Source organism: Hydra vulgaris, chromosome 06 (assembly GCF_038396675.1).
Source record: "Hydra vulgaris chromosome 06, alternate assembly HydraT2T_AEP".
In the NCBI taxonomy this organism is placed as follows: Eukaryota; Metazoa; Cnidaria; class Hydrozoa; order Anthoathecata; family Hydridae; genus Hydra; species Hydra vulgaris.
The window spans coordinates 14,052,291-14,073,028 of NC_088925.1; the positions used below are offsets into that span (position 1 = coordinate 14,052,291).

At 26.8% G+C, this 20,738-nt stretch overlaps 1 protein-coding gene across 2 annotated transcripts in view; it reads left to right on the top strand.

The window, feature by feature from the left end:
- Positions 1-20,738, top strand: part of LOC100204643 (eukaryotic translation initiation factor 4 gamma 1) — a 95,483-nt gene that overhangs the window by 47,556 nt on the left and 27,189 nt on the right. For both annotated transcript variants that reach the window (XM_065799281.1, XM_065799280.1), the window contains exons 10-12: positions 7,240-7,667; positions 11,106-11,306; positions 13,477-13,623. In XM_065799281.1, coding sequence (XP_065655353.1) covers positions 7,240-7,667; positions 11,106-11,306; positions 13,477-13,623 — 776 coding nt within the window. The remainder of the gene's footprint in view (positions 1-7,239; positions 7,668-11,105; positions 11,307-13,476; positions 13,624-20,738) is intronic.

The following is a 20,738-nucleotide window of genomic DNA, read 5'->3' on the forward strand; positions in this document are numbered from 1 at the left end:
AGTTCACCCTACCTTAATGTTTTTGAGAACTGCTGGAATATAATAAAGCTGAAAGTTGCAGCATATCAGCCAAAATCTGAAGAACAACTTAAAAAAGTTCTTAGAAGTGTGGACTTATGAAATCACTCGAGAATTTTGTAAAACATTAGTACATATATGCCAAGAAGAATACAAGCTGTGCTCGATAATAAGAGACATCCGACATAGTATTGGACTATAACATTCAAGTCATTTAAACTTTACTTTTGCCATAATTTGGTGCTATAACTATTATTTTATTGAATATTAACAATTTTTGATAATTTAACTATTTTTTTTCATTTATTTTACATTTTCTATTGTGTTTATTCAATAAAAATTTACACTGCAAAATTCGAGTTATTTTATATGACATGCTTTAATTCATTATTTAATTTATTATTTAACTTAAAAATGCATTTTACAAAATAGAGTGCTCAATATTCTTAAAAAAAAAAAAGAGAAATTATAAATTTGTAGAAAATCACTAAACAAAATTTTTTATTTATTTAACAGTGTTTCATCAATAAAGACTCATCACAAACGAATGTTCAAATTATAACAAAACTTTAATTTATACCAAAAATTAAATTATAGAAAGTTGCTAATGTCTCAACTACTGTCAACTTTCAAAAATATATATATATAAATATATATATATATATAAATATATATATATATATATATATAATATATATATATATATATATATATATATATATATATATATATATATATATATATATATATATATATATATATATATATATATATATATATTAGTGATGTACTGATAACACTTTTTTGGCCGATACCGATGCCGATACCGATGAATTAACTAACTATTAAAGTTTTAAAGATATAAAGCCATAGAGCTTTAAATTGGGTAAATTTTTTCATGGAATCCGTACTGGTAAACAAATACTGGGACCCACATAAGTAAACTTGCCTGTAAACAAAGTCAAAATAAACAATTTTTCTAAAAATTCTAAGCGATGCATAAAGTTTAGATTATTTATTATTTAATAATTATCAAAATGCAGGATAAAGGCCGATGCTGATACCGATTCCGATTGTACAAAAAGTGGCCAATTAAGCCGATGCCGATTAATCGGTACATCACTAATATATATATATGTATATATATGTATATTTATATATATATATATATATATATGTATATATATATATTTATATATATATATGTATATATATATATTTATATATATATATGTATATATATATATATATATATATATATATATATATATATATATATATATATATATATATATATATATATATATATATATAGACAAAAAAATTGATGACCTAAAGTTGTTTTAGATTAATATAAGGTTGATAAATAATATTTAAGAGTTGGACAAATCCGCAAACTTACAAACATTTAGAATCTAATTGATTAAAAAAAAATGAGCATAGTTCTTTGACTTTTCTATAAACGGTGGCATTAGTTTATAAATTTGACAAAAAATAAAACATAAGTCTATTTTTCTTTATGTAGAAGTAACAAAAATGTTTGTTTTCCATTTTTAATTCAAGATCATTAAACTCTTTAGTTGTCAGCATAACGTTCAATTTTGTAAGAGTTTAAAAGACAAAACACCAGAATAATGGGAATGCGTAATGTTTACAGACGAAAGTATGTTTTAACAAATTAGAAGCATGGGCTATAATTATGTTAGAAGACCTGTGGGAGACTGTCTAAATCCAAAGTCAATCAATTCCTGTGAAATTCAAGTCTCTTGATTTAGTAGCATTATATCCAAGTCTTTTTTGATTTGGTTATAAAAGCAACATTGGATTTAATTATAAAGCAACATTTTATGTAGCGTTATAATTGACAGTTCTTATTGCTATCATTATTTTAAGCAATGATAATCTTAAAAAACTATCTAGACTAGCTCTTATTAAAATACATAAAATGATTGAGTTCTGCCTTAAGCAACGTAATTTTTTATACAAAAACAAAATAGTATCCTTACCAAATTCAGGCCCTATAGGATTGTCCTTAATGGTTTTAATAGCCAAACCATTTTTACAATATTTAGAAACAAAAATACTTATTGTTGCTGATCAGGGGCGTGGTGGCTGTAAAAGGCCTATGCGGGGTTTTATTAAAAAAGCCTATATATGCTGGATTTTACCATATATGATGAATGCAAAGGCCTTTACTTGTCCGGTATAAAACAACACGTATCTGTCATTTTATATGACCCATTTTTTCGAGTACAATTATTTTATAATTATTTTAGTTGTTTTAAAATTAATAATATATTTCAGTAGTGTATATGAACTTCATTTTTTGAACCTTTTGTTTTTTATACTAAACAGAAGAAGAAGCTGCATTAATAAAATATGTAATTTTTTTTTTTTGAATTATGCAGTCTGGTTTTTATCCATTGTATTAAAATGTTGCAATTGATTATTAAGTTAAATTTGAAGTTCATTTTTTTATTTTTTGTATGATGGTTTTTATAAACTTCAAACGATTATTTTGGTTTTAAAACCTCTTTTAAATTTATTTTATAAAAAATTTAACATAATAGTTTTTTTAATGCTTATCTAAACCAGTTTTTTATTACACTATTAAACTTTAGTTATGTAATATAAAGTTTTCTTTCACGCCAAGCATTTTATTAAAAGTGTTTATAAGTTTAAAAAGATTTTTAAAAAAATACATTATATATTTTTCAGAATGTTTTACATAATTACTTTTATACGAATATGTTATATTTATATAAAAGTATTTAAGTAATATTCTTTGATAATTTATATTAAATGGGTTTATTGTAAACAATCATCAAATCTAATTTGTTACTTTATTTAATAAAGTAATTAGTAAACATAATTGTTTATGTATTTAATATATTTATAATAATTTACAAAGAACTTTGCACGGTTTAGCATTTCCTTATAAACATAATTTAAATATGTTTTCCTTTTCAGTTTTAGTGTTTTTTTGCTTAGAATTATTATTATTATTTTTTTTTATAAATTATATTTTAAATTTTCTTTTTATTTTCAGTGCATTTTTGTAACGCCTTAAGTTGTCAAAACAAACTGTCGTGGTCAAGTTAAAAAAGCAAAATATTTTAAGCGTGGTCTTGAATGGGGTCATAATAAATAGTTGTGAGAATAAATGACTATACAACTTGTTATATTGTTAATACACACCAATAAATTTAAGTTGATAATACAAACCAACAACAATTTAAGGTTTGTAATACTTTAAAACTATAAATGGTAATACAGCGCTGCAGCGACAATGTTTTTGTTTTCATATCTTTAAAATACAACTTTGCCGCCAAGTTGTTACCAAATACAATTTTTAATTTTATTGTTTAAAGAATCGCCATTAACATAAAATTAAATATAAAAGATTTTAGTGTAATTATTATTATTGTAGTTTTTTTTTATTATATTGTAATATAAGTTGTATTACATTATGTATAAAAAATTTTTTTTCTTCTTGAAAATAAGAAATTGTTTTTATAGTTATCTTTAATTTGCATTTTAACTTGCATTTCTGCTAAGCATAAACACACTAACGGGCTCGTACATTAAATATAAAAAGTTTTTATATTGTAGTTTTACTTAGCAGTTACTTTATTAAAAAGTATTTCATATTTTTCTTAATATGCGTATGATCTGCTTTATATTGTCATGATTTTCACAAAGGTTTTCTGTGTTAGCCACCAGAAGTTAATGCGTCACTCCTGAGTCCCCGTTTTAGGTCTAAAACCCTCAGAAACATTCTTAAAAAACACTTGAAAACTCTTAAAAACTATTCCATCAATTCCCACCTATATATATTAATTTGACTGAGGACCTCTTATCTGAACTCAAGTGTTTCTTAGTGCTTCAACATCTTTGCAGTATACCAATAGATAATTGGAATTATTGGCTAAGACTTTTAGATGTGTCTAAAGTTTCTGAGGTGACAAACTTGTCAGAAAGATACGTTCCAAGAGACTCAAATTTTTCCATGAAGTTTTTTTCAACTTCTCGCTTGAGAGCTACTTAGTTAAGTGTTGAACCAACTTGTTCAATCCTCTGCTTGAAAGCCAGTCTTGTTTTGAAAATGTAGAAATTGTTGAGCTGAGTTTAAGACTGTGACTTTTTTTTTTTGGCGCAATGTACTTAATACCATCAGATGAAAACAATGTATTGACTTACAGAATTGAATTTACTTTCATCACTTCGCAACACTTTACCCTAATTTTGTGATACTGTTTTTTTTGTTGTTGTTGTAAATGCAATGCATTTTAGTAAAGCTGCACCAAGCAGTGAACGTCTTAAAGATGAATAATAAGTTGAAAAGAGTTTGGCAGAGTGAGATAAAAGTACAAAAGGACAGATGTCCAGTGGAAAACTTATTTTGTAAGTTAGTTACGTATGATTGTTATTGTATCATTCTCACACTGTTAAAATACTATAATATTGCTAATAAAGAGTTACAAAGCTAATAAAGAATAAAAAACACATATTCACATTAGTACTAGATACCATATAACTTAATTCTGATAACCAGGTTCTAACCACTTTATAATATTATTTTGATACTAAAAACTCATACTAAAGACACAAGTCACTATGAATATAAGTAAACACAAAATCAGCCATGCTATACATACAGTCTGTTAAACTGACTAAAGGCTACCTGCTAACTGTTAATAATCTTAGACTGTTAGTTGTAAAATATATATACAGATTATGAGTTTGTTAAATATATATACAAGTTATTGTTACTATATTGGTGTAATTCTATTTAAGATTTCCAGATTATAAAGTTGCAATAGTTATTTTTAAAATTCATGTTATTGGACTTCCAGTATTCACGTCTAGCTTACGTTACACTAGTTTTAATGACTTTCAACCAATCTTAAACTAACAACTCATACCATCAAGACATTCGTTACAGTAGACACACACGAGAACATTGCATTGACTGTCTACATTACATACACATAAAACTTTAAACAGTTCACAACTCTCACTGACCCTTCTTATACTGCAACAAAGCACTGCACTTATTGACACCCATGTCAAAAAAGTGACTTACATTCGTATGCAAGTTGTATTGAGCCACGCTAATTGTCCTATGGTCCCAGTGTCAATTCAGAAGTCTTTAACATTCATCTTGACAGGATACTCTGAGAATAGTCCTTTTGGGATAACACAATGGGATACCTTGGCAAGATACCCTGGTGTGGACTCAGAGTGGAACTTCTTTTGAGATGCCAGTCTCATGGGAAAGTTAAAGGTCTTCTTGTGTTCATACTGTACCATAAGGCGCGAATCCTACTGTACTCAAAACGTCCTGATTTTTTTATCTCACTCTTCTAAACTCTTTTTATCTTATTATTCATCCCTAAGGCATTCACTGTTCGGTGCAGCTTCACTAAAATGCATTGCATTTACAACAAATACTTAATACCATTAAATTAAATCAAATTGTATTTACTTTCATCGCTCTACAACACTTTACCCTAATTTTGTGAGTAAAGTATTGTGAAGACCAGTGTAAATGCGCTTAGGCAAATTTTAATCAAGGCATCTGATTATATTTTGAAACCAATGGTTTTTAACTAGGATGTCTTCCATATAAATTGTTATCATGTAAACTTCTTTTCGCAGTAAACTCTTATATTTGTTGAACTAGAATATTCGTTGTATTTAGAAGTAATCTGCGGTCCAGTAATGCAAGCATCAACTTTTGACATTTTACAAAGTTGAAAATTATCCATTTTAGTTGTTTTCTCGGTCGTTTCTGGGTTTTGTTTCTAAAGTTCTTTTGGGTGCTAAATTGATGAGCAGCTTTCCTGTTTGTGTTTCCATGATAATTAAGTGCATTTACCATTGAATTACGATAATCTTCATCTTACTTGTGTTTTTCTATTTTTGAATGTGGTTTTAATGATATTCACTAAAGTTTGCAGAATAAATTCCATGTAAATATATTAGAATTTCAAAAAAAAAAAATTTTAACTAGACGATCAAGAGAAAAAATACTTTTGAACTATCGTTTTCTAAAAAATGTTACAAACTAAGTGCAATTTTTTATTAAAACAAAATAACTACTAATTAAAACTATATTTTTGTATGGGTGTAAATTCCACAAACAAAGCATCTTTTAAATATTTTCCTTCAAGAAGTTATAACAAAAAGTGATAGTAATAATACTTTTTACTGCTTTTGTACATATGTTTTTTAAAAGTATGTCTCGTTGAGTCTCAAAAAAAGCAAAGTTTATATAAAATTTTTAAAAATAATAAAAAATGGTCTTATTTTTTAAGATTTTTAATTTTTTTTTTTTTATAAAGATATTTTTAATTAAATAATTACTATTTTTGAAGTTTTTATATAAATTTGCTTCATTTTAGACCAAACAAGACATATGTATAAAAGAATTATAAATAAAAATTGAAAAGTATTGAAAAATACTATTGCTTATCATAATAAATACAAGCTTGTATAAATAAAAAGTTATATTTATTATTCTTTAGTAATTTAAACAAAATGTGTTTTTTAAGTCAATCATTAAAAATAATTGGATATTTTTTTAAGAGCCTTTGCGTGCTGTAAAATTTTTAAAATCGACTTTTTATAAATTTTTTCAAAAAGCACAGTTGTTATTTGTGTATGTTAAATAAGTTATTTTAAGCATACCTCTGAAATATTTAAATTGTCAAAACTTCTTAACAGCTGTGGTTATATTGTCAAAAATAAAATTTACAAGTGGTCTCTAATGCAAATGCACGCCCTTTCTATCCAAGCTATTCGATTCAATTTGTTAACACAAATTAAGATAAGAAAACTGGCAATTATTTTTGAGTCAAGTTTGTTTACACAACCTTGATTTGTGATAATCAAAAAAACTGATTATCTCTTTTAATTTTTAGTAAGTTAAACAAATCAAGTGAACTGTTCCATAGAGATAATTGTATTAGTGGTCTTTTTGTTCCTAATCTATAAGTTTATCTACACTGAACAATACTCCATTCATAACTCAATACCGCAAACAGTGGGCATTCTTTATAATTGTCAGCCAATCAACAATTTTTTAAATAGGGTTTGTTTGAATCAACATATATTTTTTGATTTGGAATTATTTAAATATATTTGCACTGGATTTAGTTGCCTTCATAGATAAATTGTTGTTGATTCAATTAAAAAAAGTTTTTCATTGTATTTTAGACACTCAAGACATTGATAATGATAATGAAAAGCGACAATACAATCGGGACTTTTTGCTTCAATTTCAATTTGCTCCAATATGCACTTTTAAACCTCAGGGACTACCTGACATTGATATTGTATTAAATGAGGCACATGCTCCTACTAAAGCTTTAGTTCCTGGACAAAGGCTAGCTTCTAATGATTTTATACCTAATTATATGAAGCAAGCTGGTGGAGGAAGATCATCAGGAGGAAGATCATCAAAGGAAAAAGAGCGAAGAGGAGGATCTGGCGGAGGAGGCCCTGGAGCTTCTAGCAGTGGACAACAAAAAAAGATAGTTGTTGCTCCCCAATTTGAAAAAATAGAACTACATAAGTCAGAAAATGCATGGGTTCGACCTGGTGAGTTGATAAAAGATTTACCTGAAGATCAAAGAGAACGAGATGTAAGTTTATGCTATATTTATGTATAATTAAAAAAGTAACTTGCTTTTATTTTACTAAAGAGGCATTCTAAGTAAAGCTTGCATTATTTATGCTCTTTTATAACGTTTTGCCTTAATCAGTTAAAGTAAGCTAATGTCAGCATGACATTTTTTTATGTCCAAGGCTTGAGTTAAGTGATTGGATTGCGATATCTGGAAACATTTTTGGTCCTTAAACTCTAAATTTATTAAAAACTATTAACACTCATTTATTTAGAATTTAGAGTAATATTAAATTTAGAGTTTAAGGACAAATGAACATTCTTTCAATGAAATGGCTAATTTATCATATTGCAAAATTTAATAAAAACAAAACAGTCAAAATTTACATGTTTTAAATTATTTGTTTAAACACCATGTAATTTAAACATTGCAAATAAACAAAAATGAATTACTAAAGATTGAAAATTTTGCACAATAATATAAAAAATAAATATACTAAAGTTGTTTGTGCATTGTATAAAACATTAAAATCAATTTTAGTTTGGAGGGGAAACTTCGAGGAATTATTTATTTAAAAACAAAAATATTTTCAATTGGAAGTTAATTGATAATAAAATAATATTAAAAAATATAATTTTTTAGATAATTTTGTTTTAGAATAGCTATAAGCAGTTTAAGTTTGTTTTTATATGTTAGACTCCCCTGTCTTAAATATTACATATCTGTGTTAAAGTATAACAAGTGCTTAATTGACAGTTTAATGTGATTTATAAGAAAATATTATATAAATTTAGAAATAATAAATAAAATTTTTTTATCAATATAAATGTTTTTTATTGAATAACATCTATTGAGTTTTAAAAAAAAAGGAATTTAATGTTTTTAAAAAACTGAAAAGTTAAAGGACCAGTGGTATTTTAATGTCAGCTTTGCATGTCAGTTAATATTTTAAATAATTTTTTTTTTCTGAAATAGACGCCTTCACAGTTCTGACAATTTCATGCGCGCATATTTAATAGTATGTCATGGTTCTTGGGCAGAATCGCATGAAAAAAAGTAAATACACGTATAAATTAAGATAGTAATCTTAAAAGAAAGTTGTTTACTTAATATTTTTTTTATTTTTTCATAAAAAAACATTCAGCTTTATGTAAGTTTATTTCAACCATCTTCAAACCATTTACCAAATCTAAATTCTATACTGTTTATATGTTTTTGTTATATACTATTTGTAATAAAAAAAAACTAAAAACAAATTTGTATGTTGAGTAAAAGCTCTAAATAATATTTAATATTAATTAATAAAAATGAGCTTTCAGGAAATAATTGCAAAATAGTATTATGTATTATATATATATATATATATATATATATATATATATATATATATATATATATATATATATATATATATATATATACACATACATATATATACATGTACACACACGCACATATATATATACATGTACACACACGCACACATATATATATACACACACACAACTATCATTATGCATTTTAACAGAGTTTTTATTTCTTTCATTTGTATTCTATAACAAGCATATAAATATATAAGTAATTTAAATTTAGACATATACTTAAAATTAACTTAAGTAAAGCAAAATTGTTTACTTTATTATGAAAAAACAAAAGAAATCTCACCTAATCAACTATTTCTTTCAATAATGCTTTTATAACTTTTGTTTATATATTTATATAATATTTTAAGATATTTGTTTATTTACTTAAACTTTTAAGTGAGATTTTTTTAAATTAAAAAGAATTATATTAATTTTAGGTTTTAATTTTTCTCGCTTATCTTATATTTATTTTTTCAACAGTTAAGATTTCATTACTCTTTTCAGTTCATATTTATTTTTTATTTTCTTTTAAGTTTAGTTTAAAAATTTCAATACTTTTTTAAAACCCCGAAATTTTCAAAACATGCTAAGAGCATGTTTTGAAAATTTCGGGGTTTTAAAACAGCATGGCCAAGCTCTGTAAATAAAATATTAAATGCATGGTCAGAATAGGCATATGACATGCCTCTCCTCACGGGCTTGAAAATAGGTTTTTATTTGATAAATATTACAAATCTTTGCAGAGTAGGATTATTGTAACCCTGCTATAGAAGCAATTTAGTTAATTAATTGTTATGTGATAAGACAATGATTTTTTCTTTTTTTAAATTTATCAACTGTTTTTGATGCTAATAAGTTATTCAGTAAATAGTTCCTATATGGCATTATTCAGTTACTAAAGAAATTTTTGCGGTTATTTGAGACCTGGTACAAGCTTGGTGGTTTGTTGGTTTAACTTTTTTACGTTACTCAGTAAATTTTTGTAAAGTTTAAGTTAATTTGTTTTAGTTAAATATTTAATATGAGTTTTCATTATATATAATTTCATTAAAATATTTCTTTAAATTTTTTTTAAATTTCATTATATATAATTTCATTGAAATATTTTTTTTTCAATTGATATACATATAAATAACAACAAAAAGCAATTCAAGAATTTTACATAGCATAATTTAAAATATCTATAACTGTTTTAATAATGTAAAAACATTAATTTTTTATTTATTTTAACCAATATCAATTTAATAATTATAAAAAAATAATTATTATATAAAACATTTAATTATCTAGTTAGGCTTAAATTGTAATATTATGAGCAATAGATTAAAACAGCAACGAAGAAAATAAATAAGAACTTGGTTTTAAAAAATAAAAGGTTGGGAAGTTTTAAGAGCTTATTCTTTTAATGTAATGTCTAGTAAATAATAGTATTTTTAATATTCTTTGAATAATGAACTCTGTATAACAAATAAAAACTTTTCATCTGCGGTAGTGGTGTAGTGGTAAGAGCGCTCGCTTCATAAGCGAGAGGTTCGGAGTTCGACTCCCACCACGTCCCTGGAAGTACCGTGCTCAACTTAGTTTCTCCGCGCAGCGGCCTTGCTCGGAAAGGTTCGTGTTTCGGAGTTAAAGAGTTGAGAGAGGGTTGTACCACGAATAACAACTTAAAAAAAAAAAAAAAAAAATGAGTAGCCTCCTCGACTGTAGTGGCCCCCCTCGGGCCTCGGGGAGGTGAATAATCTAAAAAAAAAAAAAAAAAAAAATCTGTGGGCAACACTTATTTGCAATGCTATTGATTGCTCTTGATATTGAAAACACATTATGGGTTTAACACATCTGGGTTAAAAAAAATTAATTTTAGTTTAAAAAAAACTAAAATAAAATAAGGGTTTTTTTCAATTTCGTATGATTCAACTATCAAATTGCTTTCAATTTTCTATAAAGTATTAGTAAATATTTATAAATATATGCAATTATATTTAACTATACTTTAATGCAAACTTTATTTACAATAAGTATATTTTAAAAATTGTAGATTTGGGTTATATAATTTTACAAAACTTATGTTTTTGTTATTGTATTATATATTTAGGAGCTTGCTAGAAGCATACGTGGAATATTGAATAAACTAACTCCACAGAAATTTATATCGCTTCTTGACAAAATGAAGGAATTGAAAATTGACACTAAAGAAAAGTTAGAAATTGCAATTGATCTTATATTTGAGAAAGCAGTCAGTGAGCCAGTATTTAGTGTGGCATATGCTAATTTATGTCATCGCCTTATTGATTGTGTATGTTTTTTAGTTTATGTTCATTAATATTTATAAATTCTGTAAATCTTTATTAAGATCAAATTTTTTTGTGTGTTTTTTGTTTTTGCTGTACTCAGCAATTTAAAAATAAATTATATATTTAAAGTATTATAAAATATGAATTAAAAAAGGTAATGATTTTTTTTAGTGTATGTATATTTTTAAATGAACTTTGCTTTTTGGATGACAATTTTATATAAAATAATTATTGAATAACATAAATAGTCAATTAAAATCTTCTACTACTTATTGACAATAACAGGTGTGTGGAGAGTCCCAAAAAGGATCAGATTTGAAAGTCACAAATGATAAACTCTTACTTTTTAGTATTCAGGAGCTCTGAAAATATACTGTTTTTGAACTATTAACAGTAAAAAAAAAAAGATTTTTGGTTAAAGTCTTATTTTAAACTGAATTCGCTGAGGCAATAAGTCTAATTTTTTCCTTTAGCTGTATTTTGTTAATATTGTCCCTATTTGTTTCGATCAATCAACATGTCTACTTATTGGATCTTGCTGTTTTCTAGCATCTCTACAAGTGTGTTGGTTGATTTCTGTATAGTGGTTACACATATCTTGATTAATTTAATAAGTTGCTTCTACTTTTTCAAAGATCAACTGATTCTTTCTTCATATCTCCTCAATCTTGCTAGCGACAATTATAAGCCTATTATTGCTTTAAGTATTTTTTTATTTTAACCTGTTGATTCCTGCATAGTGTTAAATGCCGGCTGTGATTTTGAAACTTATCAGAGTATTTCTAATGCAACTTTCCGAAATTTTCAATCCTCTTACTGTTTTGGTTACTTATGGTAGCCGTCTTTCATAACTATTGTTGGGTACTTTGTTGGCAGAAAATGTTTTACAACATTTTTTCGTATGTTTTTCTAATACTTTAAAACTAACTTAATAAAAAGAAAGTTTGAAATTATCTTTAACATGCATTATTTAACTTTAATTTGTATTTAAAAATAAGCTCCTATCTTATAATACATTATTTCCTAATGTTCATTTACTTGATTATTGATGATATGGTAGTAGGTCATAGCAAGCAATTCAGACAAATTGTCATTATTATTAAACCTGCTAACTTTATCAACTTACATATTCAAATTCAGCAGGAAAAAGTTTCGTTTTTTAAAATGGTTTTTGTTATAGAAATAATGGTCTAAATTATTATGCTATTAAATATTAGTGCAAAAAATTTTATATTGTAAATTTATACTTTTTTATATTTATGATTTTAAGTTTTTTGTTTACTATTTTTTTTGTTTACCTTTGTTAAAATAAATAATATTGTTTCATGTCATTATTTGAATTGCGGCATATTGTTATTTATATCATAAACATAATTACTTGGGCAACCAAAATTACGGAAATGCATATAATTTTCTAGTTTTATTATATAAATTCATGATGTGTTAAATAATAACCATGATGTTTTTCCATTACATTCTTATATGGACATTTTTAAACGTAGTTATTATAGCATAGTTATGCATTTTTTACTGTTACTTACTTGTTTTAATATTTATTTTTAATTAAGCAATTTTTAGTATAAATGCTTATTTTTAAGGTAACATTCTGAAAGAGTCTCCTACTTTTTGTCTTCTGGTTATCATTCACTACTAAACTTTCATTGAACACATACAGACAATCCATATACAAGCTTTTTTTTCATTATTTTCTCTTCTGCAAAATTATACCATTCCAGAGTCTTTAAGAGAAAAAGGTCATTATTAAAGATTTTTTTTAATGGTTTGAAGTAACTATTTTTAAATAAACACAATAAGTTCAAATGACCAGTTAATTAATTTCATTAAAAACCATGTTTAAGAAACTGAAAACAGTTTTTTTTTGTAATTGTTACTATGCTAGAGTAAATATTAGAAAAACAACTGTTGCTGACAATTGTTTCTCAGATGAACTTTTGATATAATACAAAATGTTTCAGTGTAACTTACAAAGAAAACTTAAAACATAACTAGTTATCATAGTTCTTTTTGTTTTCAATCTTGTTTGTCTGCGCAAATGCTACTAGCGTGGGCAGCCTTTTAAGTTTGTTTTAGATATCACTGCTTGTGTATTTACTCCTGCCAAGGCCTGTATATTTATTGTTTATAAAATTGTATTTAAATTTTTTACTTTAGTTTAAACAACCCATGACAGATACTTCCACTCCCAATGGCACAATTACATTTAGAAGGATTCTTTTAAATAAATGTCAAAAAGAGTTTGATAAAGATAGTTCTGATGAGAAACTTTTAGAAGAAGATAAAAATAGAACATTTGATACTGTAAGTTACATATTTGCTTTTTTAATAATTTATTCATTATTACACTCGATGTAATAGTAAAAAAAATTTTAAAAATTAAATTTGGAAGTAATACATTGCAATCAAAAAAAAAAATATATTATAATTTCTATCTTGATTTGTTTTAAAATTTCAAGAAATCTTCCAAAGTAATGCAAAGTGTAAAACATAAAAAAAAGCATAAAACAAACCATGAAAATGATATATTAAATTAATATATTTCTTTAAATACAATTTTTTTATAATTTTAAATTCAGTTAAAGTGTTGTTTGATATTTGTTTTAATTAAGTTAAAATTTATGTTAAATGTTTTCTTAGATAACCAATCCGTAATCAAAAAGTCATAGGTCCTATTAAAGTTTTAATCAAAATGAAAATAACGATTTTTATTAAGGTATTGATTTTGCACAAATATGGTCAAGGAGGACTAATATAGGCATATGTGTACAAGGTAAGGGTTCTTGGCTTGATAACATAATACTTCAATATTATGTTATCAAACCTTCCCAGGAAGTGCATGTGGTCACATGTCTTATTCATCCATGTTAAAAGTAAATTTTTAGACAAACTGACTATGGTAGTTAGCATCTTTTAACTTATAAAGCATTTCAATAATTTGCGGCTAATAGCTAAACTTAATTACTTAAAAAAAAACAATTCTTAAATAAGGAAACAAAATTATAACGAAATATCAAGTTTAATTAAAAAAACTAGAAAATTTATTAATTAACAAAAGGAATAGCAAAATTAACTTTCTATAATTTGAAAATCCCTCTAATTAAAACTTTTATTTTTCCCCATAAAATCTGAATTAAAGAGATTCTACTGTATAATTATTTTACAGCATTTAAAAGTTTTAATAAGCAATTTAATCATGACTTTTATAAGTCCATAAGTTTTTTTTTTTTTTTTTTTTTTAAACATTGCTTCCAACAAGGCTTTAAGCAACCAATAATTAAATTTGGAAGTTACTGGAAGAGAAAAGATGAAGATTACTTAAAAATAATTCATATAATCTGCAATCCTTTAAGACGACTTAAAGGATTGCAGATTATATGAATTAGGAAAGCAAAATGAAGGAAATGAATTCCAAAGAACTGAAGGTCAAGGAAAAAACTCGACGAATAAGAGTTTTTGAAGCACTTAGAAACAGTCACAGAAAAAGGATGAGATTTAATTGAATGATGAGATTTAATTGAATGATGAGATTTAATTGAATGATGAGTTATTACTAAGTATGAATTTTATTATAAGAATGAATTTTAGTAGATGTCATAAAAGACGCTAGCTCTTTAGAGCAGTTCCCATTATAGTATTTGTAGAAAAGAGAAAGAAAAGCAACATTACGACGATGTGATAATGGTTGGAGGTTGGCTGCAAGATCAGGTCCAACTATGTTTACAATGCGTTTTTGCACCTTGTCTTAAAGAGAAAGGGCACCGTTAGAAGATCCGCCCTAGATATGGCAATGGTATTCCATACAAGGCCGGATTTGAGATTTATAGAGATAGATAATAGTAAGAAAGTTTTAAGCTCGATAAAGAGATGCAACCTTAGCAGATTCTAGTTTTGCAACAGATTTGATATATGGTTTCTAAGAAAGATCGAAAGTAAGAGTTATTCCTAAAAGATAAAGAGTGGATGACTCATCGAGTACATTACTATTCATAAATATAGGAAGATCTAACTTATTGCAATAATAATTGGATGAAACAAATTGCGTTTTATCAGAATTGAAGTTCACCAGCCACTGTGAGCCCCATTCTGTAGCAGAAGTGAGATTCTTTTCAAGCTCAAATGCCCCCTCCAAGCAATCAGAGAGTGTTGGCTTCTTGTCATGACAAGAATAATCGGTAGTATCATAAGCAAAAAAAGCTACCTTAGATGTGAGAATATCTGGAAGAACGTTAATGTAAATGAAAAAAAAGTATAGAGCTAAGGATAGAACTTTGAGAATCCCCTGAGGTTACAGAATAAGAAGAAGAGTGCTGTCTGTCGAGGGCAACTTTTATGCTACGATTGGAAAGGAAGGATTCAATGATCTTAAAGATGTTGCCGGATACACCATAAGAAGAAAGCTTATGGAGAAGACCAGCATGCCAAACTTTATCAAAAGCTTTTAAAATGTCAAGAGCGATGGCCTTAACCTCTGCACCTTTATCTAATGCACGATAAAACATGTCAGTTATTACTGTTAGCTAATCAGCTGTAGAACGAGAAGATCGAAATCCATATTGATGGTCAGAAAGTAAGTTATTAGATTCAAGATGAAGAATTAAATGTTTGTTTATTGAAGATTCAAAAATCTTGCTTATGATAGAAAGAAGACTAATGGAACGGTAGTTATACGAATCAGATTGCTCTCCAGAATTTTTGAAGATAGGTATAATGGGTGCCGCTTTCCAGCAGGCTGGAAAACAAGGCTATGATAAGAACTTGCTGAATAGTTTTAAGAGTATAGGTGACAGCTCCGGAGAACACTTCTGCAAGACAATAACAGGTATGTTGTCCACAAGCTGTGGAAGAGTCTAAGCAGGAAATCACTTCAGATACAGAAAGCTGGAATGATAAGAATGTTGAGCAATAGATCAACCTGTTTGACAGCTATATCAGGTAGAACGCAACTAGTAGAATCAAAAGATGATATTAAAGAAAAGTTCTTAGCAAACAATTCAACTTTGTCTTTAGGTGAGGTGACCAAGTTTGAACCATACAAGAGAGGTGGAATAACAGATTTGCCCTTATTAATGGTACTGTTATAAATTGTCCAGAAGTCATGGGAGCCTGATTTTTGTAATAAAATACAAGATCATTACCTAAGAATAGCTGGCTTTGGCGTTAGGCAAAGATCAATCAGATGTCTGTTTTCTGGAGAATTGTTTTGCTGATAGATAGGGAAGTAATGGTTCGAGTGGTAATCGCAGCAGCACAATGTGAGAAAAACCATGGGGAAGAGTGAGGCTTAACCTGGAATCGTCAAGACGGAACAAAAGATTTGATGCCAGCCTGAATCCATGTTATGTAAGGAGCACCTTTGTCGACAGAAAGGCGAAACATTTCAACCCTAGAGCCATTACACAGAATATCACGGAAAGAGTCCCAGTCAGCATTAAGGTAATTGTAAGAGGTACTATGATAGATGGATTCAGGTGATGAAGAAGAGTAAGATATTAGTTTTAGAGAGATCAAACTGTGATCAGAAGCACCTAAGGGTGAATATGGAGAAACTAAGTAATGACTGGGATGAGAAAAAAGATATGTAGAGTAGAGAAAGTAAATGATTGGGGTTGTCAAGAAAGCGAGATGACAAGTTGACTATTTGAGTTAGGGATAAAGAAAGGCAAAAGTTATGGGCTTTAATGCCTGCAAAATCATTGACACTAGAGCCAAGCCATTCAGAGTGGTGAGCAAGTCACTGACAACAACTATATTAACTGATGGATAAAGAGAGTGTGCTTGGTCAATATGATCAGAAATAACATCAAAAAGAGTGCAGTCTTGAGAAGAAGGAGAGCGATATAGAATAAAGAGAAAGGCGATAGAGTGAAGTGGTGCTAAACGAGAGCACATAAAAGAATTGTGTGTGGATTTAAACCTAGTTTCACAACAAATGGGTGAATTCTCACAAAGGTAAATGCCCAGGCCAAGCATGACTATTGGAGTTCTCTCCGAATTAAAGGAAGATAACCATTAACACGTGATCACAAGATGAGGCAGCTGAACTGAAATTTGTCTCACAAAAAGTAATTAGGTCTGGTCAATTTTACAAGAGATAAGACTCAACAGAATAAAAGTTACTTCACGAATATTAGTGAATGATTATTTTAGAGTACTTGTTGATGATGGTGGTTTTTTGTGTTTTTATAGTTTTTAGTACGTTTTTCATTTTAAAATTTTTGAAGAACTTGACTTTTAGCATAAATAGTACTCAGATCACTGTTTATTTGCCTAAGCAATTGCCTTATTGCTATCAATAAACCCTATGCCGTAACAAAGGGCTCCAAATGTGGCCTAAGCAATCCACACCAACAGTACAAACAGGGACATCATCCAAGTTTTTTCGTCTTTTCTCATTTAAAAAATGTTTTGCTGTATTTGACTTTTTTTCTCAATACTAATATAATAGGTAAATAAGATAATAAATAGTTATTTATTGTAAAGAGTATTATTTAATTAATAAATTTTGTTAATGTTGGAATAACTTAAATAAAATTATGAGTTTCTTTAATAAATGTATTTTTGGCATATGATGCCAAGTATAAAATTGGTTGAAAGTCATTCAAACTGTTGTAACGTAAGTTAGACGTGAATACTAGAAGTCCAATAACATGTATTTTAAAATAACAGTCTATTGCAACTAGATAATCTGGAAAATTTAAACACAATTCCACTAATATAGTAACACAAACTCTTATATGTCTATTCTACAACTAATAAACTATATATATATATATATATATATATATATATATATATATATATATATATATATATATATATATATATATATATATATATATATATATATATATATATATATATATATATATATATACACACACTTACACACATACACATACATATATATATATATATATATATATATATATATATATATATATATATATATATATATATATATATATATATATATATATATATATATATACACACACTTACACACATACACATACATATATATATATATATATATATATATATATATATATATATATATATATATATATATATATATATTGATATATATATATATATATATACATACATATATATATATACATACATATATATACATATACATACACACACCTATATATATATATTTTACAACTAATAATCTAAGATTATATGGAATTATGTAAAAGTTATAAGAGTAACTGTGAAAATGTCATGTGACTGTTATGTTAACAGGAGTATCTGAAGTGGAGAAGAATTATTCGTTTTATAAAATAGGTAGCAGGTAGCCTCTTGTCAATTAAACAAACTGTATGTATAGTATGGTTGAGATAGTGTTTACTTATATTCATGGTGACTTGTGTCTTTAGTATGAGTTTTTAGTTTCAAAACAATATTAGTGGTTGGAAGCTGGTTATCAGAATTAAGTTATTTGGTATCTAGTAGTAATGTGATAATGTGTTTTTTTATTTCTCATTAGCTTAATAACTCTTTATTAGCATTATTATAGTATTTAAACAGTGTGAGAATGATACATTAACAATAACATGTGTGTACATTTAGATATAATTTAAGTGTTATTACTTATTTTTTATAGAGGGATGTGTATGGGTGTATGTCACAGAGTTGGAGTAGAATTATTCGTTTTTTAAGTAGTTATCAGATTGTGTATGTAACAGAGTTCTAGTAGATTATTTGGAGTGGAATGATCCGTTTTATATATAGTTTGTGTGGTGTGGCTTGAGTTATAGGTATGATAAATATATATAGTCAAAAGATGCAGTGACTATAAAAACAATATTAGATGTAGTACCTTTAGTGTATTTGACAGTAATTATGTATTAAATATCATGTATATTTATAGTAACATTACACATATTATGTATAGCCTGATATGCACAAGCACATTATTTAGTACTGGACACCTAATGTGAAACTAGGTAGTACTGGGCAGTGGTTATGCAATTTGGCTGTACACATACAACCACTAAATGTATATATATACATACCCTTCAACATATATATATATATATATATATATATATATATATATATATATATATATATATATATATATATATATATATATATATATATATATATATATATATATATATATATATATATATATATATATATATATATATACCCACAAACATACATACATATACAAAAAAATAGGTATGTATCTGTCTACAAATATATACATAAATACATACATATGCGCAAACACTCACTGATAAAAAATAGTTACGTATATATTCATACAAACACATGAGTATATATGTGCTCACGCATGTTTATGCACACACATATACCCCATGGACATACATATATATTCCAAGACATCCATAAATTAATAATATGTATTATATACATTACACTGGCTATTTCACACATTTATTGTGTTAAATAGGTGTTAGAGTAATGTTATAATGACTCAGTTTGGGTTCAGTATAACTCTATAGGTATAAATTAGCAAATATAAATTCTAGAAATATTAGTACAAATCTTAGAATGACAATCATCTGTGTATTGAGTGCTATATGATTAAAATATAGGTGTTTTATTATCCAATTACCCATGTAGTGTCAAGATGACATTCTCATCAGGACCATTAATTGTCATCAGGGAGTTTCGAAGGTCTGGCGCCTGACCAATGGTCGACACCCTGTGGACACTACTTTGCTAAAAACGTGCACGTGCTCAAAATTTGTAAAACACCAGTAATTTGTGATGGGATGGTTTGTCTTAGACTTAGTTTGTTCTTTTCTTGGTCAACTCTGACCAAGGCCTTTGTGTATCTACTTGTGGATATCAATGTAGGCATTCACATAGATATCATATGACATTTATTATGTACCACAGACACGCAACACAAATTGATAGTCGTTATGGTAAATATTTATAAATTATAACTGTACATTTAAAACCTTAGTAAAATGAGAAAAAACAAAGACATAATTCCTCTTACATATAATTATTATTACATATCAATTGTCTACAAATATAATTGCAAATAGAATAAAAGAGAGTTAAGTAATAAAAACACATGTGCTTACCATTTTGAAAGTAAATGTTATCTTTGGTTAAAATCGTGATGAGGATGTAAAATGTGTTCTTGATGATGAATATCCGCTTGTTGTTGTTATAAAAGTTAAGTTTAGAATTATCAATAAACAGTGGTATACAGGGAATGTTTAAATATTTCAAGATTGATAGGAATCTTAATCCGCCTAAATATCCAAAGAATGTAAATAAATTGAAGTGATTTTAAACTCACCGCTCTGTATCAGAGTTCAAACAGAATAGCATGCGGTTTTAGAAATGGCTTTTATGCTGAATAAGAGACTGAGGCAAGCGAGGCCTAGAACGCCGATGACAAATTTGCGTTAGTTTTT